Raw genomic sequence first — 23488 nt, 5'->3', positions numbered from 1 at the left:
TCATCTGGCCTGCTCTACTCATTTATATAATCTGCTTGATCCTGCAGACATGTCAATTTGTGGCCCTCTGGACCACAGGCAGAGGGTAGGCACTTACCTGCTGGATGAAATAAGTCTCCTACCCTTTTCTCTCTACCATTTTCTTATCTAGCCATGTTAAGGAATCCCAGTTATTGAGTAAAGTGATTCTCACTTTGAAAAGTGAATTGAACATGTCTGTTAGAGTCAGGATAGTCTAGGTTATACTGCCGTAACAAACAACTCCTATATCTCAGTGCCTTGCAACAAGGGTTTATTATTTGTTCACAGACACAAACCTAGACACAAAATGGAACCATCTTCAGATTTTCACATGCGTGGATAAGTACATGAGTGCACTAGTATGTTCGCAATCATGAGTCAAATAAAAACTCTGGCAGATGAACATATGAACTCACACAGAACCCTATTTAGAGACTGATCGGCTTAGATTGCACAACCCTGTTTTTATAAGAGACATTAAAAGGCCCCGGGATCCAACAGGGTAAAGGATGGAGGTACAAGGATATCCACCCTCAGTCAAGGAATTGCCCCATATAATGAAAAGGGTCTGAAAGCTTATAAGAGCTCCTAAAGGTTTAAAGAAAAGATGCTAAGAATTTTGGACATTAAACATTTTGCAAATGCATCAATAGGCAGTATTCTAGTGAGTTCTCCTTCTCTAGGCTCCTAGTTTGAGAGGGGGATGCACCCCAGGTGTCCAATAGGCACAGAAACAGAGCTGGCCGGCTTGGGTTGGAGAGGGTTGGGGGGAGGAGGCTGAAGTCCTCTATCTCCGGCAGGAGCTGTAGACAGAAACGATGGGGTCAGAGCCAGGTCACATCCATTTCCCCTCCCAGCTCTCCCTTCTTTTTCGTTCCACCCAATCAAGGCTTTGCCACCTGGGCTATATTGCACAGAACGCTTCCTTGCTGATTTGCCCATCTCAAGTCTTGCCTCCTCCAATCCCTCCATCACCGCCACCGTATTTCTTTTTTGTCAAGCCCAGGGTCTTTGAACATGCTCCTCCCTAGCTCAGACATTCCCTGGCTCCCCATCACCCACAGCTGCTGGTCTAACCTCCTAAGCCTGGCATGCTAGACCTCTGTGTTGTGTGGCCTCTCCACCCTCATCCCCTCTGTTCCAGCCATTCCTCCAGGGTTGCTGCTTCACTCACACACCGTACCCCATCCACCACTTTGGTCTGGTAGTGCCTATACTTCCCTCTCAGCCTCCCCAGGTGTCTATTTCTCCTCCAGTCCTTCCTCTCCAGGCTCATTGTTGAGATTTAGCCACAAAACATAACTTGTGAAGGCATCCGGGCTCCACATCTATACTGGAAACTCCCTGAAGGCAGGGAACAGATCTCCTCCCAGACTAGGCTCTTATCACCTATGTGTGTCCTCCCCAGATCACAGCAGATTGCAGGGGTCTGGGACGAAGGCTCTGGGCTGGGAGTCAGGAGACCTGGTTCTTCCACTTGGTATGCTTCATGCCCTAGGGCAAGTCTCTGCCACTCTCAGGGCCTCCGTTTCCTCATTTCTTGACATCAGGGCCCTGGACATTTGCTGCTGAGCACAAAGCTCGACAAAACGATGATTCACTGAACAACCATCGGCTGCCACCTCAAGCATCAGACTGAGGAGCCTGGGTGCCTGGGCCCAGGGAGGTTCAACTTCCCACCCTCCCTCCGACCCTGACTTCCCTGTTAGGCCCTGCTTACCACAACGCCCTCCCATTTCCAAAAAATCCCCCACCCCGTGTTCTCCTTTCAAAGACCGGGCTACCTGGCACAGTGCAAGGCTGGAGCAGGGAGATGGAGCTAGAAGGGGCCTGGCAAGATTCTCTCAGAGCCAGCAGAGCCTCAGCCGCTTCTAGCTTCCGCTGCCACTCTAAGGAGGCAGAAACCGAGGCCTGGTCACAAGCTTTGGGAGCCTGCAAAGGAAAGGATGTGAGAGAATGGGAGCTGGGAACCCTCACCTCTCCTGTGCCCCTTCGTCCCCCAGTTCCACGGAAGGCCCCACCCACCCCAAGGCCTTCTGCTTCTTTTCAGTCACTAAGCTTGGCCCCTGCCGGGGCTCCGGACCCCACTATTTCCCCAGTCTCTGTGGCAGCAGTAGAAGAGGGTTACAGGTGGCACAGGGCTGGAGGATCAGAGCTGAGCATCTAGGAAAAAAGGGAAGGAGAGGCCAAGGGATTTAATCCTCTGGCAGACATGTACTACAAGTAGACAGAGAGGGGTAGGATTTTGCAAAATCTGGATGTGGGAGTCTGAATGCCTACAGACCATTAGTCGTTGTGGCTTAGACAAGTCTCTTCCTCCACTCAGCCTGTTTTCTTTTCTAATCTTTTTTCTATATCTTTCCTGTGACACTGATTCCTGCCAGCCTTTTCAAAACTCCCAGAGCAACAGTGAAGATTATGGGAAACGACAGGTGTCTGTGTCTTAATCTACAAGGCACCTGGAGAGACGTGATTACTGTCCCTGTCCAGGGGCTGATTCTCTCCTCCGAATTCCCCAATCCTCATGGGACTTGAGGGGTCAGCTTGGCTCATCCCCAGGAAGCTTTCTCTAATGACCTTTAGACACTCGCCTAGGCCTCTGTGGCCCTCACCATCACGGCTGCCCCTTCTCAATAGGGCCTTGTATCCCATCGATCTGTTTCATCTGGAATAACGGCCTCCAGTTATCAAAGGCCTGCTATGTGGCAGGCCATGTGCTAGTCCCCTTGTCAAAGGTGCAGAATATTGTCCCCTCTCAGTACACTGGTAGGGAAATAGAGGCTCAGAAATATAAAGTCACTTGTCCAAAGTCTCACAAATAGGAAATGGCAAAGCTGAGAGAGCCCTGCTTTTGCCCGTTAGTCTGACAACCAACCTTCTCCTTCTCTTCCTCCTCCTCCTCCTCCTCCTCCTCCTCCTCCTCCTCCTCTGCCTCCAGCGCACTGCCTCCGCCTCCTCCTTCTAGCTCCCATGGCCTTAAGCACAAGGTTGGGCACCCAGAAGTAACACAGTGTCCAACCAGCTCCATGGTTCATCCCACTCTACTCACCTGCTGGGCAAGGCAGGGGGCCTGTGGGAATTCTTCAAAAGAGAAATTGTTAGTTGCTTCATCAAGGGTGCTGGAGTCCAGGACAGAGACAAAGATTCCGTGGCTTGACCGATCAGCAGAGCTCCTTGGCAGCTTGCCTGCAGGAGCAGAGAGTGCAGGTTGGAGTCAGGAACCAAGCCGGCCATGGACAGGAGATGTGGGCATGTTTGGGGATGAGGATAGGGGCCCAGAATGGCAGAGCTGAGAAGAACTTGAACACCAGCTAGTCTTACTCTTCATTTTGGGACTGGGGACACTGAGGCCCAGAGAGTACTATTTTTCCCCAAGGTCACGTGGCAAGTTGCAGTATGGTTAGAGATGGTATGCAGGCCTTCAGGACACAGAGGAAGGGGTCTGGGTAGTGGCTGATGTGGGAGCCTCCCTCACTGGCTGCACAGGGGTGGGCCTCAAGCCGGGACATGACATTCTCCTTCCCAGCTGTGAGACACTGATGACAGCTTAGACGAGCCTTTCCCCCTGACCCCACCCGACTCCACCTCACTCTTGATCTCAAGTCTCATCTCACTGTGGACACTTTTGACCGCCCCCCTAGATCTCTCCTTCCCACCAAGACTTGGTAGATAATATTGATGACATTTTATAGTTGGGGAAGCTAAGGCCCAAAGAGTAATTTACCCAAGGCCACATCAACATTGGGTGGCAGGCCTGGTGACAGAACTACTCATGCTCCCTACAGCCAAACTCAGACTCCCTCCCTGGCCAGAGACACTCACTGATGACTCCTTCTTGAATGGCCTCCTTCTCGACATGGCTCTGAGCTTTCGGAAGGGTGCTCAGTCTCCTTAGCTGACTTCGAGTCAGGGGCCCCCTTTGGTGTGGCGCCAGCTCCCTCTTCAAGGCATGCTCAGCAGGCAAGATGCTGCAGTGTTCCCTAAAGTGATGGGGTGGATTGCAGGTTCAAAGTCAGTCACCTTTAGAGGAGGCCCCCTCCCCTCCCCTTGTCAGATGTCACACTCACGAGAAGCGGGAACACTTGCGACGCTTGCAGGCCTGGAAGAGGCAGAGGTGCCCTGGGTCCTTGACTTGGTCCGTGATGCCATGCTTCCAGTAGCGGACACAGCGACGTATAGCTCTTATAGACCTAAATCCAATCCCCCACGGGGCTCTGGTCTCAAGCCCAGTGATGGGGTTGGGGGGACAGCAGGACACGGCAGGCATTTCATTGGGATCCATGGTTCTAGGGCAAAGAGTGAAGGTCAGGATAGCCACATGATCCTCTACCCCCAATGCATTTCCTCTGCCCTTGGGAAGCCCCCTCTGAGGTGGTAGGATTCTTCTTCCAACCAGCTCACCACTGAAATGAGATTGCACCCCCCACCCCCCGTTGCTCATGTAGCCTCCTTGCCAGTCACATATAGGCTGGTTCCAAGAAACTCTGGGCATGGGTCCTGTATACTTTCAATCCAATTATAATTCTCCTTGCTTACCTTCACTCCACAGAGACACCCCCCTTCTCAGGCATACACATGCACACTCGTGTCCCCTTCAACAATTACTCCTGCCCCTTCTCGTGTATCATCCTGTTCTCTGCTATGCCCAACTATTATTCCTGGCATCCACTTCCACAGTTGTCTTCCTAACCTTCTGCATTCACTCCCTACTCATGATTCTATGCCCCTTGCACTCAAATCAATTATTAGTCTCATGAATGCCCTACATTCAATTTTCCCCTCACGTTCCATTCTGATGATTTTTTCTTGCACCTCATCAAATCTTAATTATTCACTCGTTCCCTCTTTAAGCTTGAACCCCTCTGCATCTCATGAAATCATATTATTCTGCTGGATTCCTAAGCCCTTCTTTCAATCATTATTTTCATTCATCCCCTTGATTATTTATCAAATCGACGTTTGCCGAGCCCTCTACTGAATGCCGGACCTTGATCTGCCCGATCTGGTCAATAGCCTACTCCTCACTGCACTAACGGTTCTCTTGCACCAAAACACCCTCCCTGCTTTCATGCAAACTCACTCATTCCCTCCACAGCCTCCCAACAACCTTCCATGCTCCTTTCCAAGCTTCAACAACGATGCTTGAGCACCCCTTCCCCTCCCCCCACACCCACAGGGCACTACCTCCTCTCAGGCTGCCCAATCACTCCCTGCCACCCCCACCTCAGAATCAAAGGCAGGGGCATAAGCCCTTCCCCAGGGCACTACCTCCTCTCAGGCTTCCCAATCACTCCCTGCCACCCCCACCTCAGAATCAAAGGCAGGGGCATAAGCCCTTCCCCAGGGGCCAGAGGCCAGAGGTCAGGAGGCTGGGCAAGGGGTCTTCCCACAGGACTTCTGCCAAGGACGGGGTGGAGGTGGGAGGTGGGAGGTGTGGGGTGGGAGGTGGGGAAAGGGCGGAATGGGGCATGAGGTACCCTGTTGAGGTGGAGGAGAGGAGAAAGGGTTGAGGATCCAGAGCAGGAGAGAGGGAGGAAAGGGGGGGGGGTGGAGAATGAGAGTCGTATTCCTGATGCCAGTCTGTGGTTACCCCAGCCTCCAGCAGCTCAGAAGCAATCGTCTGGGACAAGAGGTCTGAGGGAACAGCCAGCGCTCGCTCCCTTTCCCGCTCTTCCCTCAAAGGCCAATCAGCTTCCAGCTCTTCCTTTCACCTCCCACCACTGTGGCCAGCAACCAATGATCTTCAAGTTCTGCCAAAGGTCACACACTGGAGCCCCGCCCCTGTCGTCAACTCCCTCTCAATTCTCCTCAAGCTCGCTCTACGAGGCGGGCCATTTAACTCTGGAAGTGACGTGGAGCTTTGTGCTTCGCGAGCCTTGTTTCCCCAACTATTTTCTCTTTGCACGTGAACTACTGTGTGTGCATGCATTTTGAACTCATGTCTTTGGTATCCTGTAATTCACTTTTACAAAATTCAAGGTGTGTTTTAAAGATCGATCCTTATTACTAAACCAGGGATTCTCAATTCACAATCAGATTTTGCAGCCCCAGGGAACATTTGTCAGCGTCTGGAGTCCTTTCGGTCTTTATTTGTGTGTCTCTGAGTTCCTTGTTCTGTTCCACAGATCAGTCGGTCTATTCCTGTGCCGATACTACACTGTCTTAATTTTTATCTCTTGGTAAGACAGCTTGATCTCTGGTAGAGCAAGTCCTCACATCTTATTCAGTATCTCCGGGCTCATCTTCGCCGTGTCTCCGCCTTTTGCCCTTCTTAAGCTCTAAAATATAAATGTTGGGATCAGCACGCCGTGTTCCCTGAAAACTCATTTGCCGCCGATTTGAATTGCGTTTTCATTGACTCCGTGGATCAGTTAAGGGAGGACTGACTATCATGATAGCCAGCCTTCCTGGTCACCAACATGGGATGGCGCTCTATTTTTGTGGGCCTTCCTTAACGTTAGAATCTTTCAGTTTAGTCTTTAGTTCTATCTTTCGTACGTTCAGATCTTGTACATCTTTTATGGCGTTTATCTCAAGAAACTGTAGAATGCTGCAGCTCTGGTGCTTGATACCTGTTTAAAATGACACTTTCTACTTGCATCTAATTTATGGAAATCCATTTGACTTTTAAAAAATATATTGACCTTAACGTCAGCCACCACGCTAAACTCTGAAATGTCTAATAATGTGTCTACAGGGGTTCCACAGTTTTCCATGAATCTGTGAGTAACAGAAGTAAGATAATCAACTTACAAGTTTCTTCCTATGCTGGCTAAGGCATCCACCACAAGGTCAAACAGATACGGCAAAATTGGGCATCTTTGGGTTGTTCCTAATATTAAATAGAGTGCTGCCAACATTTCTTTATTAAAATAGGTTTGCGGTATTTCATTTTTTTTTAAATTTTCTCTCTATTTCTCTTTCCTTTCTATCTTTCTTCTCTCTCTCTCTCTCCTTTCCTTCCTTCCTTCCTTTCTTCTTCTTTTCTTCCTTCTCTCTTTCATTTCTTCTGTCTTCCTCTCTCACTCTCTTTTCTTTCTTTCCCTTTTTCAGATTAAGGGATTTTTCTTAATATTTCTAGTTTAACATGGTTGTCTTAAAAATCACGAATAGATATTGGAGTTTACTTTTTTGGCCTCTACTGAAATGATCAAGACTCTATTCATTTAATCTGTTAATATAGTAAGTGTCATTTCTAGCTTTCTTCAAAATCTTCAGTGAAGTATGTACCTTATAATCAAAAAAGGGAAAAATCATAAATGTGTATCTTAATGAGTTTCCAAACACTAAACATGCACATTCTGTTAGCACCTAGAGCAAGCAGCAGAATATATTAGCAACACACAAACCCCTCTCACGTCCCCTTCCATCCATAGGTTTTCTAGTGTTAAGCCAGTTTTGCTCTCCTAGGATAGATGTAAATTAGTCATGGTGTATCATCTCTTGTGTATGCTGGCAGCTTCACTTTGCTAAAGTTTTGCTTAGAAATTTTTGAATCTTCTGTTTATGAGCAAGATTGACTTGAAGTTTCTCTTTCTCATTAAATCTTTACTGGTTCCAGCGTCAAGATTTTCTATTCTCATAGACTGAGGTGGGCAAAAGTCGATCTTTGCTATCCTCTGGAAGTGTTCATATAAGATTAGGATGATCTGTCTTGAAACTTTTTATTAAAACTTGACCACTAAACAGCTGAGATGCCTGTTTTCTTTGCTTTTTTGAAAAAAAAAAAAGATGTACTGTGGAAATATCAAACATATACAAATGGAGTTTGTGTACAAACTTGCAAGCAGTCTCCAGGTTCATTACAGTAGAACGGTGGTCCTGGGGCATGAGCTTGCACCAGGAGCACCCAAAGGACTTGTTCAGACAGACTGCATCTGTAGTCTCAAATTACAAATTCTGGGGTGGGACCCGGAGTTTGCTTTTCTGACAAGTTCCCTGGTGTTGCAGCTGCTGGTGGTGGGGAACCACACTTGAGAATCATTGTGCAAAAGGGAATAGTGCAGGAACCTCCAATTATCCATCACCCAATTGCAACCATCAACAACTCATAGCCAATCTCAATTCATATATACCTTTTACCCTCCCCCTCCCAGAGTATTTTCTAGAAAGCATCAGAAATCATCTTATTTTATCGTAACTATTTCAGTGCATAACTCTAAAATATGAGCAACCCATTTTCCTCAACCTTTTGTTTTGAAAACGCACGACGTTTAAGAGTGAACATTCTTTTACTTAGATTCGTATTATCCCATTGCTCTGTCTCTCTTTTTTCTTCTTTTTTGCTTAGCCGCTTAACAGCTCCAAACACTTCATCCAATTACTTCAGAATATATCTGCTAAGAACTAGGATGTGCTCCTGTCTAACCACAGTACTATTATCACATTGAAGAAATTTAACAATGACATGATAATATTATCTAAGTTCATATACGGTCCTTATTCATATTTCCTCCATTGTCCCAATAATATCCTTTTGAGGATGAACAATCCAATCAAGTATCACACATTGCATTCAGCTGTCTTTTCTCTTTAGTATTCTCCAGTCCCAAACAGCCCCTCCACCTAAATCTTCCATGACAATGACTTTTTCCAAGAACCTAGGCCCATTTGCTTATAAAGTGCCCACAATATGTGTTTGCCTGATACTTTTCTCTTGTCTAGATTTATGTTTTTAGATGTAATAGTCTTGGCAAGAATATTAAATAGGTAATGAGTAGGTCACACTTCATTGCATCTGGAGGCTCCTAAGATCAGTTTGTCTAGCTGTTAGTGCATCAGTGCTGCTGTTGGCATTACTCAGTTTGATCACTTATTTAAGGCATTATTGGACAGATCACACCATTGTAAAGGTACCTCTGTCCCTCTGTGATTTATGAGCAGCCTGTGGCATGATGTTTTGAGACCATGTGGGTATTCTGTTCTCCAAAAATTTTTCACTTGGCCTTAGTTTTAATTCAGGGTCTGGGACTGATTTGATTATTACTTTGGTGATTGAAAACACGGTGCTTCTCTAATTCTATCATTGCTTTCTACTTTTCTTGGTGGGCATTTTGCTGTAAAGATGAGCATCCCAGTCCCCCAACCCCACCCCCTTACTGTTGTTGCTGCTGTTGTTGTGTCTGCAGCAGCAAAAAAGCTGATAGAATCCAACAGCACATAAAAAAGATTATACATCATGATCAAGGGGGATTCATCCCAGGGACACAAGGGTGGTTCAACATATGCAAATCAAACAATGCAATACATCACATCAACAAGAGAAAGGACACAAACCACATGATCATCTTAATAGATGCAGACAAAACAATTGATAAAATTCAACACCCATTTATGATAAAAACTCTCACCAAAGTGGGTATAGAGGGAACATATCTCAACATAATAAAAGCTATATATGACAAACCTACAGCCAGCATAGTACTCAATGGTGAAAAACTCAAAAGCTTCCCACTAAAATCTGGGACAAGACAAGGCTGCCCACTCTCACCACTCTTATTCAACGTAGTCCTGGAAGTCCTAGCCACAGCAATCAGGCAAGAGAGAGAAATAAAGGGGATTCAAATTGGAAAAGAAGAGGTGAAAGTGTCACTATATGCTGATGACATGATACTATATACAGAAAACCCTAAAAGGTCCACACAAAAACTACTAGAAGTAATTGAAGAATTCAGCAAGGTAGCAGGTTACAAGATTAACGTTCAAAAATCAGTGGCATTTCTTTACACTAACAATGAATCAACAGAAAAAGAAAGTAAAGAAACAATCCCCCTTAAAATAGCACTCAAAGTTGTAAAATACCTGGGAAAAATAATCTAACCAAGGGGGTGAAAGACTTATACACGGAAAACTATAAATCATGGTTGAAGGAAATTAAAGAAGACTTTAAAAAATGGAAAGACATCCCATGCTCCTGGATTAGAAGAATCAACATTGTTAAAATGGTCACACTGCCCAAGGCAATCTACAGATTTAATGCAATCCCTATCCAATTACCCAGGACATATTTCACAGAACTAGAACAAATCATAATAAAATTTATATGGAACCATCAAAGACCTAGAATTGCTAAAGCATTACTGAAGAGAAAGAAAGAGGCTGGAGGAATAACTCTCCCAGATTTCAGACAATAGCATAGGACTACAATCATCAAGACAGCATGGTATTGGTACAAAAACAGACATATAGACCAATGGAACAGAATGGAGAGCCCAGAAATGAACCCACACACTTTGGGTCAAGTAATCTTCGACAAAGGAGGCAAGAATATACAATGGAATAAAGACAGTCTCTTCAGCAAATGGTGTTGGGAAAACTGGACAGCAGCATGTGAATCAATGAAGCTAGAACACTCCCTTACACCATACACAAATATAAACTTAAAATGGATCAAATACTTAAACATAAGACAAGATACAATAAACCTCCTAGAAGAAAACATAGGGAAAACATTATCTGACATACATCTCAAAAGTGTTCTCCTAGGGCAGTCTACCCAGGAAATAGAAATAAAAGCAAGAATAAGCAAATGGGACCTAATGAAGCTTACAAGCTTCTGCACAGCAAAGGAAACCATAAGCAAAACAAAACGACAACCTATGGAATGGGAGAAAATTTTTGCAAACGATGAAACCGACAAAGGCTTGATCTCCAGAATATATAAGCAGCTCATAAGACATAATAAGAAAGAAACAAACAACCCAATCCAAAAATGGGCAGAAGACCTAAACAAGCAATTCTCCAAGGAAGAAATACAAATGATTGATAGGCACGTGAAAAAATGCTCAGTATCACTAATTATCAGAGAAACGCAAATCAAAACTACAGTGAGGTATCACTTCACACCAGTCAGAATGGCCATCGTTCAAAAGTCCACAAATGACAAATGTTGGAGAGGCTGTGGAGAAAAGGGAACCCTCCTACACTGCTGGTGGGAATGCAGTTTGGTGCAGCCACTGTGGAAAACAGTATGGAGAGTTCTCAGAAGACTAGGGATAGACTTACCATATGAACCAGGAATCCCGCTCCTGGGCGTATATCCAGAAGGAAGCCTCCTTCAAAATGACACCTGCACCCCAATGTTCATAGCAGCACTGTTTGCAATAGCCAAGACATGGAAACAGCCTAAATGTCCATCAACAGATGACTGGATAAAGAAGTGGTGGTATATTTATACAATGGAATAGTATTCAGCCATAAAAACCAACAACATAACGCCATTTGCAGCAACATGGATGTTCCTGGAGAATGTCATTCTAAGTGAATTAAGCAAGAAGGAGAAGGAAAAATACCATACTAGATCGCTCATATGTGGAATCTAAAAACAAACAAACAAAAAAAACCCATAAATACAAAACAGAAACAGACATAGAATACAAACTTGTGGTTGCCTAGGGGCCAGGGGGTGGGAAGGGACAGATTGGGATTTCAAAATGTAGAACAGATAAGCAAGATTATACTGTATAGCACAGGGAAATATACACAAGATCTTGTGGTAGCTCACAGCAAAAAAAATGTGACAATGAATATATGTATGTTCATGTATAACTGGAAAATCGTGCTCTACGCTGGAATTTGACACAACATTGTAAAATGACTATAACTCAATAAAAAATTGTAAAAAAAAAGATGTCAACTCTCTAGTAATTCATCTGTGGATTTGCCATAATCATAATTAAAATGGAAAGCTATTTCTTTTTAAAAATATTTTATTTATTTATTAATTATTGTAGTATTCATTTTTATTTTGGCATGGAGGGGAGCTAATTAGGTTTTTTTTTAAGGAGGTACTGGAGATTGAACCCAGGACATTGTGCATGCAAAGCATGCACTCTACTAGTTGAGCTATGCCCTCTTCCCCCCGAAAAGGTATTTCTAAAACATATATATAAATGTAAATGACATAGAATAGCCAAAGTCATTTGGAAAAGAACAAAGATGGAGGACTTACACTACCAAATTCCTTGACTTCAAATAAAGGTATAGTGGTCATGACAATGTGGTATTACCATAAAAATAGACATATGGATCAATGGATAAAATAGACTTACGCAAAAATATGGTTAGTAGATTTGTGACAAAGGTGCTAAGATAATTAAATAAACAAATATGTAACTAATAAAGCTGGAGAAAGTGGATCTCTATATGGAAAAAGAAACCAGAAACAAATGTTAATATCTCACATTATATGCAATTAAAAACCCCTCAAAATAAATAAGAGAGCTACATATAAATTATAAAATTGAACACCTGCAAGAAAATATGGGAGAAAACTTTGAGTCATGAGGTTAGGCAAAGATATCTTATTTTCGTTCAAAAAGTACGAATCACAAAGGAAAAATAATCCATGGACCGTTATCAAAATTAAAACAAAATACAAATAGTTTTGCTTCTCAAAATCCAGGTTTCAATCCCTCTGTGCAGCACCATTTTCTACTCCTGTAACAAAGCCTCATGACTGATCTTGACTTCTACTTAACCCCTAGGACAGAAACCTGGGTATAGTTATTTTCAGATGCAAAAACGCACTTTCTCGTCTTGGGCATCTGCTTGCAAAGCTCTCCCCTTCCTCTATTTCCTGGCCAACTTCTTTCCTCACTCATTTCAGGCATGCCTTCTCTGGGAAATCTCCAAGACCCTATTCCAACTCTCAAGGCTGGGCGGCTGCCGCTTCTCAGTCCTCCCACAGGAGCTCTCACCTCAGTTGTTCTGATTTCAACTTAGCCCAGCCCAGGCCCTTCCCCTTGCTCCCGCACATTTTCCAAGCCCTCCAGGCCCCAAGCCACCTGTCCTCTACCCATCGGACCCCGACTGTCTCCCAGACGTGGCATCTCACGTAGCCCCCTGAGAGGAAAACCTCTGCTGTTGATTTGGGCTGCGGATGCCATCACCCAGCTCACCCTCCTTGCTTTGATAACCCATTTGGACCCATACACCTCCCCAGGGCTTTAAGGTACATGATCCTAGGAATCTGAATGTGGGTAGGGCCCACACAAACACTCTTGCCTATGACATCCCCACGAAATGAGAACTCACCATCTGCCTGAACACCTCTGCTGTTTTTTGGTTCCGCAATCAGAAACCTGGCTTAAGCCTGCTGGGAGGTTCAGAGGAAAGAAGAAAGGGACAGAGAGAGGGGAAGAGTGGGAGAAAGAGACAGAGGAACAGAGGGGATGTCACATACCAGAAATGTATCCACTGCTTGAGCACAGTGCACTGGGCTGCAGGAGGGAGGAAATACAGGGCGGGGCCAGAGGGGCTAATGGTGCATGGAGGGACCAGGCCCTCAGCCACTTTGCATCCAGCAGAGTGAGGAGCTCAGCTGGACTCCTCAAGGAAGTCCTTTGGTCACTACCAGCACAGCACAGCCTCACAGAAGCATAATCTTCACTCCCTTCCTTCCACCTCCTGACCTGGTGAGCCTGATTTCCCTCCATTGTCATAGGATATCAGCCCCAGAGGCAAGGATGTGGTCTGTAGAGGTCACTGCTGTATCCTCAGCACCTGGAACAGAACCAGGATGTATATACTACTTGTTGAATGAGGTAATGACTGTCAGGGAAGGCAGGGACCATTAGGATGAGGCTATTCTCTTCTCTTCTCTTCTCTTCTCTTCTCTTCTCTTCTCTCTCTCTCTCTCTCCCCCCTCCCCTTCCCCCCCACCCCACCTCTATTTTGGAGAAAGTGAAAGGCCAGCTTAAAGACACTGAGGAATTCATTTTTTGTCAACAGCATGGAGAACCCATCCAATGGCACAAGCTTGCCCAGGGAGCCTGCTGGCCCCCGAGGGTCTTGGAGGAGCCAGTTCCAGAGCCCTGGTATGTATGTTTCACCAAGTCCTTCAGGTGAGAGCTCAGAGCCAGCCTCTGCCTCTCTCACTGCTCACAGCCGAGCCAACATGCCTTTCCTTCCCTTTCCACCCAGAGAGTCCCCAGGCCAGGCCTGATTCCCTCCAGGGTTCCCAAGGGTCCAGTTGCCACTGATTTCCTTTGTAAGGAAGGATACTAGACACTCAGAAGCAGAGACCTCAGGACTCAGAGGCACACACCCATGAATGGTGATCAAGCCCCCTCTGCTGCTACCTGTCCTCTGCTTTCCCGTTTCTCAGTCTCTGGGCCTGAAATAAATGCTGGCACACTCCACTGTTTTTGCTTCAACTTTTCAACAATGTAGTTTTCAACACTGACACCAGCCTCAGGTGAATGGGGGGTTGTCAGTTGTGGTGGCGGTGGTGGTGGTGGTGGGATGGTGGAGGGAGGGAGGTAGCTTCTCCCGTAGCCCTCTAAGGCTGTACACCTTCCTTCTTGGGGAAGGGCGGCGTATTCCTCCGTCATGGCTGCAATAAACTTCAGCCAATGAAGAGTGAATTTTCTGCAGCAGACGGGTCTGACCCTGATGGGAGAAGTGTCTGCAGGAATGAGAGGGGAATAACATCTCTCTTCCCCCCAACACCGAGTCATCATATCTGAGAACCACTGGGCAGTGTTTATATGGAAGGGGGTGGGGAGGGATACATGGAAAAAGAATGGATACTAAGAAAAACTCTTAGACCTCTATACAGAGAGTTAGCTGCTAAGTACCCCCACCCCGACCGGAAGACAGGGACCCTCCAATAGGCAACATGGTCTACAGACTATTCATTTTTGTAAGATGAGGGATTTTTTTTTCCTTCCTGAGGCGACCTTGATATGTACTGCAACATAATATCAGCAGGGGAAGTCTATCCTGGGGGTTGGACTATGCTTGTCCTTTTTCCCCAGCAGCACGTGAAGGCCCTGAGATGTTGCAACACCAAAGATCACCCAGCAATGGACAAAGATACAGGATGTACTCTTCAATATCAAAGAGCCTAACTGACACCCACCAAAATATTCTTTTCCCCTAAGTCACATAGTCCCCTATTCAATACCAATAGAGAAAAAGTGCTTGGACAGCACCTGCTGTGTGAACTAACTGACCTTTAGTTACTCAGAGGTCACATGTCTTTAAGACTAATGAACCCCAGGTGGGTAGGGTTCTGGTAGAAACGACATTTGGGAGTCCCATAGATAGCCGTTTTATAGCCCTTTTCCTCCATCCTGGAGAGCAGCCAAGGTGGAACCCACAGGTACAGAACAGAGGAAGCTGTTCATCTCCTAGGAGTCACCCATTTCTTTCCCCACATGGCCTTGTTTTCCTAAGTTGGGCCCTAACTCAGTGAGTATGCTCAGTTCCACATCCCTGCTTCTCCAAAAGGGGCTGGAATCTCACATCCCGGGTCTGTGCCCTGTCCAAAAGAGGAGAGAAGCTCCAACTCCCAGGGTCTAGGGAGCTTGCTGGGCTTTCACTCCTTTGTAGCTGCTGTCACCGCTCACATCAGTCCCTGGACAGGACTGAGGATTACAGAAAATGTCTGTCCACGCATGTGTTTGTGTGTGTGTGTGTTTGTGTATGTGTGTGTTTAGGGTGTGAGTATTTGTGGAAACAAGGCATTATAGGGTGCAATCTGGTGGGTAAACATGGGGCATAGCTCAGCAGCCACACTTGAGACCCAGGTGGCAGAGGTGGGATTGAATGTAGCAGGACTTGGCATGAAGGAGTCCTCACCTCTGTTACACACCTCTAAACAACCCCACCCTGTCCAGGTTTCTCAAATCTGACCCTAACATTTTTTAAGCCCTTTAGGCTCAGAACCATCTGCCCACTTACCTGCCAATTGCTGACTGACACCCAGACACAGCACTACACATCATCTCCTGAAAGGAACACTTCTGCTGTTGATTTGACCTCAGGCTGCCATCACCCACCTCAGCCCCTCTTGGCTCGGATGCACCACATGGCCTTACCTGCCTCCCCTCCCACTTTGTACAGGCCTTTGGATTCTGCAGTCTCACAGCGGGAGACAGTTTCCTCTGCCAGCCCCAGACTCACAGGCTGTTCCCCGTATGCCTCCCCATTTACATCCCTGTTCTCCCTGCCTGGGAGAAACATAATCCTTCTGGCTGACCTTGGGCAAGCCCTTCCTCCCCTTTGGGCTGGGCACTTCTGGAAGTGATTGCTTGGGTTTTCGGTAAGTCACATTGTCTGAGCTGTGTGCATCCTCAAACCTTCTGATCCTTCTCAGATTGTGGAGGGCTCAGAATCAGCCAGAAAGCATCAAATATGCCTCCCTCTACTGACAGCCATGACTAGGAACTAGTGAACTTGTGCATCTCAAGAGGGGTGCCCAGTCAGAGCACACAGGGAACTTACGCAGAAGAAGTGGACAGACAGGGAAAGGCTTGGGTCATCAGTTTTCCATCTCTGTTTCTGAAATATGACTGAGCCCAAGTTCTGAGTGCTCCTCCTTACATCCCCACACCCACGCCCAAATGCATCATGTCACAATCCCCGCAACCTAGGGGACGGCTTAGGTAGATGAAGACAGTGGACAGTTCCTCAGGAGAGGGAGTAGGGCCAGCAGGACCTCTCTGCTCTTATGGTGAAGAACAGCTGACCATGGGAGCCTGCGAGTGTGCAAGAGATTAGGCATGTTTTCTTTGCCCCATCCACCCTTATTCTCTCTGGTGCTACATCCCAGTGAATCCTGGGCCACCTTAGGAAGGTGGCAACATTTGTCCTCAACTCTGCCAAACAGTACACAGCTTGCTGTCTGACAGGGGCTTCACACGTGTTCATTTTATTCTCCGGTCATCCAAAACGAGGTGAGTGGTATGAGCGCCATTCTGAGGTCACATGACTCGCAGGGGTCAGAGCCAGGATTTGGTCCCTGGCAGATCTGAGGCAAGCGCCCTTCCATTACTATGCACCATTGCCCCCAGCTAGGAGCCATGAGTCCCGATATGCTGTGTCACAGCTCATCCTTCTAGGGAGAGGGATTCTGTACTTGCTGTCCTACACCCAACAGAGCTAAAATACTAAGGGGGTCAGTGTTCCTAAGCAACAAGATCTCCTAGAGACAGTTGCCACTGCTCCCTGTCCGATCTCATCCCTCACCACACTGCACTGGGGAATTATTCATACTAATAGAATGATGGTGGTAATCTAATGGGGAAAAGAATGCCATCTGCTGTACTCTTCACCAGTTGCTCCCTGAGGCACTCCCACAGACCTCCAGGGCACTCCTGAGCATGGTCTGAAAACCACGGGCCTCATGCAAAAGATAGAACCTAATGGTGGGCCTTTCAGGCACAGAATAATAAGTGAGTGGGCCTCATAGGCATCCCCATGCAATCCCATTAATCTTCTGTTCCCTTACTGTATGGGGAGAGCTGCATCTCTCTGGGACCTCCAGTGTGTGGCCCTCAGCTTCCCAGGGCAGGCATCTTTGGGCAGTCTTTCAGCCTTCCCAAGGGAGAGCACACTCTTGAGGTCCACAACCACAAAAAGCTGACCCATCCTTCCTGGGGTGGTTATAAAGAGGGACTTGGTTTCTCTGTGACTCCATTGTGAGGAAATGGACTGAGATCTTCTCAGTGGGGGTCCAGCTAGGCTTTGCTTGTCTCCACGACCCTGTCAGTCGATTTTGCTCGTCACTATCCATCTGTAGACTGTCTTGGTCTTAACCACAGACAAAAGACAAGCAGACAGAGAAATTGCACCCACTCACTTGTGTGTTTTTAAATGTGTGCTAACAAGTAGTGGAAAAGGGGGTGGAGGGAAGTGGCATGACTTGAGAGATGTCTTACATAAGATAGATGGTCTTAGGTTGGGGGTCATCCAGGGCAGAGGGGCAAAGTGGAGCCAAAAATGACACCCTAATTTCTAGCTCGAGTGACCTGTGGCCTGAAGTTATCATTCACCAAGATAGGGATCACAAGTGGAGAAGCCCAATTCAGCAGGTGGCCGAAGACATCAAGTTTGGACTTGGACTGCTAAAATTCATAGTGCCAATGGGGTGGTAAGAAGCAACTTGAAATATGCTTGCGATGACAAGGAAATGAACAAAATTCTATGCCACCTGGGGAGTGGTTACATATGCTGTTTCATTTATTTAGTTTTTTTACATTCATGATAACCCATAAAATAAGTGTGTTCCATTGGGCATTTAATCATGAATAGCAGTAACAGTTACCATTGACCTCAATGGACTAGAAACAGCTCTGTTTTTTCTGCAGTTGAGTGAACTGGGTTGGACTTGTATCACTCTCAGTGCCTTCTCATGTGTCCCAGTGCTGTCAGCCTTATGTCATCAATCTCCACAGCATTCCTGAAGGGCTGAGAAGGACTTTTGGGGGGATGAGTCCAGAGACTCAAGGGAATAACAGCTTCTGCCTCCCAGAAGGGCTGTGAGGATTAAGTGGGATGCCCCTTCCACAGAGCAGCAGGTGTCCAATCGGGCCCAGAGCTGACACAGCAGTTTCCTTGGGGTCAGGCCCTTTGGGATTGGCCTTGGACCTCATTTGTCCTCCCGACCCACACCAGCAGCCATACGCACGAAAATCATGAGGACGCTAGCAATAACTGGGAGCTTGCAGTGAGGAGGACTATGTGCTGCCGAAATGATTGCTGGATGTATAGCACATCTCCTTCCTGTTTAACCCAGCTGGAGTCAAAGAACTCCACCTGCCCCAACTCTGTGAAGTGAGAGTCAGCACCCTTATTTTGGTTTTAGAGAAGCGGCCAGGAGAGAATAGGTTACTTGGCCAAAGTCACAGTCAGGGATGTGTCTGGTCCAGGCCCCCAAATCTCCTGACTCTTGATTACAGAGTTCTTCTGCCTGCCCAGGAGGCCCGCTATCACAGTCCGTTCTTCCAAAATAACTTGTCGTGGGGGGTTAAAATAGGCACAGTCCTCTGTGGGTAAAAGGGAGTAGTCTTATGTACCTTATTCCCTCCATGCCTGGGAGGAGGCAGGTGTGAAGGGGCTTTAGTGTTGGCTGACAAATGGTGGGCCTTTCAGATACAAAATAATTCATGAGGGCCCTCATAGAGCCCTCCATCAAATGAAATTAATCTCTTTCTTCATTGTATAGGGAGCTGAATCCTACTGGAGCCTCCACAGTAGGGCCCTCAGCTTTGTAGGGAGGGCAGATCTAATGTCTCAGCCTACCCAGGGGAGAATATACTCTACAGAATCCACTCCCATAAAAGGCTAACCCATTCTTACTGCTGCTACATTCTCTTGCTTTCTCCTCTTTCTTTCTCATTAAGACAAAAATAACTCTAGGAATGTTTGGTGGTTTTTCCATAGCAGTATCTTTTTCACATCTCCTCTGAAAGGCATTAATTTTGTTGGGAGGGGTTTGCTTTCAGAGATGGGGAGGAGTTTGAGATATATCCACAGGCTTGTACCCACATACGTGGTCCTAGACACAGCACAGTAATGCCTGTTCCTAAATACCTGTTAGGACAATGGCCTATAGGCAAAGATTTTTTTCCACAAGTACCTTGTTATGCCCTTTGAGCATAACAATGTAAAAATTCAATGTAAGGGTGAGGAAAATATACACCCTTCTATCTGATACTAGAGGTGGCCTTCAAATGGGGAGGGAGTGACTTGGAATCCTAAATAAAGGCCTTAGATTGATGTACATATAATCAGCCTCCAAATATCCCCACCCCAGATGAAGATAGAGCCCTTCAAAAACACTTCCTCTATTCCTCTCAGATTGCACATTCCCATATTATAATATCTTTCCCACTACCTCCCAGCATTTCCTTGATACCAGCAGATAAAAGAATGTGAGTGAGGAGTTACAGTGTAATATTTCCTGGACCCTACATATCCTAGAGCACGCTTTGAGAAAACTGGTGCCAGTATCCCATGGGGTTTGTGTCTGGAGGCACAAAAAGATTCCCAAGGTTAACAGGTAGGGAGATAAAACATTCATATCCCAAACTCCTAATTTATTTCTACCCCTCCTTCTCCCTTTGGTAACCACGTTTGTTTGCTATGTCTCAGTCTGTTTCCGTTTTGTAAATAAGTTCATTTGTGTCATTTTAAGATTCCATATTATGTATACCTGAATCATTATGCTGTACACCAGAAACTAACACATTGTAAATCAAGTATACTGTAACAACAAAAAAATGCATATCTATCTATCTCTAAAATTGAAAGTAATTCTAGCCAAATGATTATCATCATTATCCCCACCAGGGCCATTCTAAGACATGGAGAATACTGGTCCTTTAAAAAATAAGCTAGTTCTGGCCCCTGTAGTTTTGGTAAGGTTGTGTTTTCATCAGATCCCTCCCCTGCTCAAAAAATCTCTGTAACTTTCTGGGACCACCAAATTCAGTTTGGGTTCCTCAGTTTGGCCATCAAGGCTCTTCCTGGCTTCAGTCCAAAGCTAATTTAGACTTATCTCTCACCCCTGCAAACAGCTTTCCCTCCACATAAACAGGACCACTTGTACATCCTAACATCTGTTTGCTTTTTTGAAACCTAACTGTTTATACCAATGCTTTTATAACACAATGAGTTCTGGCTCTCTCAGGCTACAGGGGAGAACGTCGGCTAAGTGGCTTCTGGGAATCAACTCAGGTGAGTGCAACACTTACCCCTTCCTCCATCACTCCTTAGAGGTGATGAATATAAAGTACCTGGTATATGCACTGCAGAAAACTGCACAGGGACAGGAGTCCAGGACAGTTTACAGATCTGCCACAGATGGAGTCTTCTCTGACTCATCCAAGACCTAAGAGCAGCTGCTTTGCAAAAAGTCATTTTCCACCCCAAGTTTTTCTCTCACCAGTTTCCCCAAATTCTAACCTTCCGGTTCCACTGAAGAACATGGAATTCTTCAAATGTCCACAATACTCTGTCAAAAGGCCCTTGTACTTACTACCCCTCTAGATCTTCAGATCTCAGATGACATTTCTCTGCAAGGAAGCCCTCCTTGTTCCAAGATGCCCACCACCCAGGGTTAGCTGTCCCTCCTTTAAGTTTTCATAGCACCTAGTTCTTATCCTCATTCTAGCAGTTATTACATTGAACCACCATGTCTGGCTGATTTACTCACATGACAGTTACATCTAGACTCTCAGATCTGAGACAGAGGACAAGTCTGGCACATTCTTGTACCTCAGTATCTGGCATAGTGCCTCATACATATAGTAGGTGGTTAATAAATGTATGTTGAACAAATGAGTCAATGAGCAAGGAATTTATTAAATTTCTATTTCCCCTTACTCTCTGAAGAACTAAGCAAATACAAGCAAATATATCAGCCATATCTGTGTATAATAGATACTGAACAAATTTTTACCTTATCTTTTTATATTTGTAGGAGGGAATCATTTTACTGGTAGTTTTTTTAATTTTCAGAAAACAGTTTATTCCAATGTTTTATAATATGTACCTGACAAAATGATATCGTATCTCAATTTTCATGAAATAGCAAATCTCTTATTCTAAAACTGAATAAATAACAATAAAACATGTAGAGGTTCAACTGAAATATTTAACCAAATGTCTGTAGAATCAAGGATTTTAAAAGAATGGTGTCTTTTGTCTCAATTTCTATATAATGCTGTTATCATTTAGTTTTAACTTATTTATTCCTATAAATTACTAATTATTAGAAAAAAAGTTAATTAAAGCAAACAAAACTTTCCAATATACAAATTGAAAGCTAAATCACCAAGAAACACAAATAGAACTGGAATACAAATACCATGGGCATATGTTCTCCCTAATCCCACTCTACACCTCCACGCTTTATAACTCAAAGCCCCAGTGCCCACTGGTACAGGGCCCCTTTGACAACCCACAACAAAACAAAGTGAAGACTCAGCCTCAGCCTTCCTCAGTGGCAGGAGGAAGCCTGACACTAGCCTAAGACTGGCACCAGCACTGGCACCATTCCTGGTATTGGTACTTGCTCTGGCCATGGCTCCAACCCTGGCACTGGCATTTGCACTAGTTCCGGTCTTATGCTGTTCCCAAAACTCGACATGCGTACGCCACTTACCAAATTGAGACTTGAGGACAGAGTTTTGAATGAAGTAGAAATGGTAGCTTTACTTCTTTGCCAGGCAAAGGAGGTCACATTGGGCTAATGCCTCCAAGATTGTGAGCCTGCTAGGGAGAGAAGTCAAGGGGGTTTACAGTAAAAGTTCAAGAGTTCAAGAGGTGGAGCTAGTTTCCATAGAGATTATATACAGGGTAACAAAATGTTGCAAAGTTGTTCTTTTTTTCTGCAGATGCAGTGACCTCCCTTCCCTCTGCTGGATATGAAGTTCACCTCTGGCTTTAGGACTTTTCTAATATTCTTGTACCTAGAACAAAGGATGCATAGGAAAGGGGTCTGTGGAAAAGAGCTCTAGAGAAAAACAGGTAGTTTAAAGTCATGTCGATAAATGCTTTCAGCCTTTTAAGAAGGCTGAGGCCTGGGACCTCCTGCTGCAGGCTGAGACCTGCGGCTGGAACAACAGGATACAAGAAAACTGAAAGGGCCAAAAACAACTGCAGACATGCACAGTTGGGGCAAGTTATGAACAAGATGTACGAAACACCCAGCTGTCGTCTCTGAGGTGTCGGGGTCAAGAGGAGGGCACTGGGGTCAATAGCAGGGCACTGGGTTCAGGAGCAGGGCACTGGGGACAAAAGCAGAGCACTGAGCATGATCCCTGTACACAGATCATGAGGGGGTTGGGCAGGCCACCCAAGCCTTCCTCCTCTCCAGCCCAACACTAGTGAGCAAGAGCATGAGAAAAACCCTTTAAACCATTATACAGTTAAGCAGTTAACAAACACCATTACAAATACCAGATGGTCACCAATGATGACAATAGAGTCCTGCTTAGTTACAATGCTTTCTTCAGCCATGGCACAGGCACTGGAACTGAACTGGCACTAACACTAGCACTTGTCACATCGCAGCAGCAGCTGCATCTCTGGCATGGAATGTTTCCTCCCCTCCTTTCAATGCCTCATTTACTACCATAAAGAGGATCTAGGTTGGGAATCATTCATTTTGGCCACAAACTCCAGGACTTTCATCTTTCTTGTTTCCTTTGAGAGCCCCACAGGAATACAAAGAACTTGAGATTGCTATTGGACACCTACTTGTGTCTCTTTTTTTTTTAAACATTTTTTATTGATTTATAATCATTTTACAATGTTGTGTCAAATTCCAGGGTTCAGCACAATTTTTCAGTCATTCATGGACATATACACACTCATCGTCACATTTTTTTTCTCTGTGAGTTATCATAACATTTTGTGTATATTTCCCTGTGCTATACAGTGTAATCTTGTTTATCTATTCTACAATTTTGAAATCCCAGTCTATCCCTTCCCACCCTCCACCCCCCTGGTAACCACAAGTCTGTATTCTCTGTCTGTGAGTCTATTTCTGTCCTGTATTTATGCTTTGTTTTTGTTTGTTGTTTGTTTGTTTTTTAGATTCCACATACGAGCGATCTCATATGGTATTTTTCTTTCTCTTTCTGGCTTACTTCACTTAGAATGACATTCTCCAGGAGCATCCATGTTGCTGCAAATGGCATTATGTTGTCGGTTTTTATGGCTGAGTAGTATT

At 45.4% G+C, this 23488-nt stretch overlaps 1 protein-coding gene and 1 long non-coding RNA gene across 8 annotated transcripts; one reads left to right on the top strand and one right to left on the bottom strand.

Annotated features, from left to right (window-relative positions):
- Window positions 1–275: 275 nt before the first annotated feature.
- Window positions 276–22008, bottom strand: LOC140685326 (doublesex- and mab-3-related transcription factor C2-like). 7 transcript variants are annotated; one of them, XM_072958050.1, is made up of 8 exons: window positions 16252–16297; window positions 13434–13524; window positions 13057–13114; window positions 4089–4307; window positions 3844–4001; window positions 3071–3207; window positions 1806–1953; window positions 276–824 (listed from the first exon to the last, which is right to left on the bottom strand). In XM_072958050.1, the coding sequence occupies exons 4-8, from the start codon at window positions 4301–4303 to the stop codon at window positions 709–711; spliced, it is 774 nt and encodes a 257-aa protein (XP_072814151.1). In that variant the 5' UTR covers window positions 4304–4307; window positions 13057–13114; window positions 13434–13524; window positions 16252–16297; the 3' UTR covers window positions 276–708. The 7 variants fall into 7 exon arrangements, with proteins under 7 accessions (XP_072814151.1, XP_072814154.1, XP_072814153.1 ...); XM_072958053.1 differs by lacking the exon at window positions 13057–13114; XM_072958052.1 differs by lacking the exons at window positions 13057–13114; window positions 13434–13524; window positions 16252–16297 and adding an exon at window positions 21917–22008.
- LOC140695188 (uncharacterized) lies at window positions 16461–23078 on the top strand. The gene is made up of 4 exons (XR_012070892.1): window positions 16461–16703; window positions 17768–17899; window positions 20441–20487; window positions 22149–23078. It is a non-coding gene; the product is annotated as an uncharacterized lncRNA (long non-coding RNA).
- Window positions 23079–23488: the final 410 nt, after the last annotated feature.

The sequence above is a fragment of the Vicugna pacos genome, unplaced genomic scaffold (assembly GCF_048564905.1).
Source record: "Vicugna pacos unplaced genomic scaffold, VicPac4 scaffold_184, whole genome shotgun sequence".
Taxonomy (NCBI): Eukaryota; Metazoa; Chordata; class Mammalia; order Artiodactyla; family Camelidae; genus Vicugna; species Vicugna pacos.
Note: the sequence above shows the minus strand (reverse complement) of the source record. Positions and strands in the feature narration are given on the sequence as shown.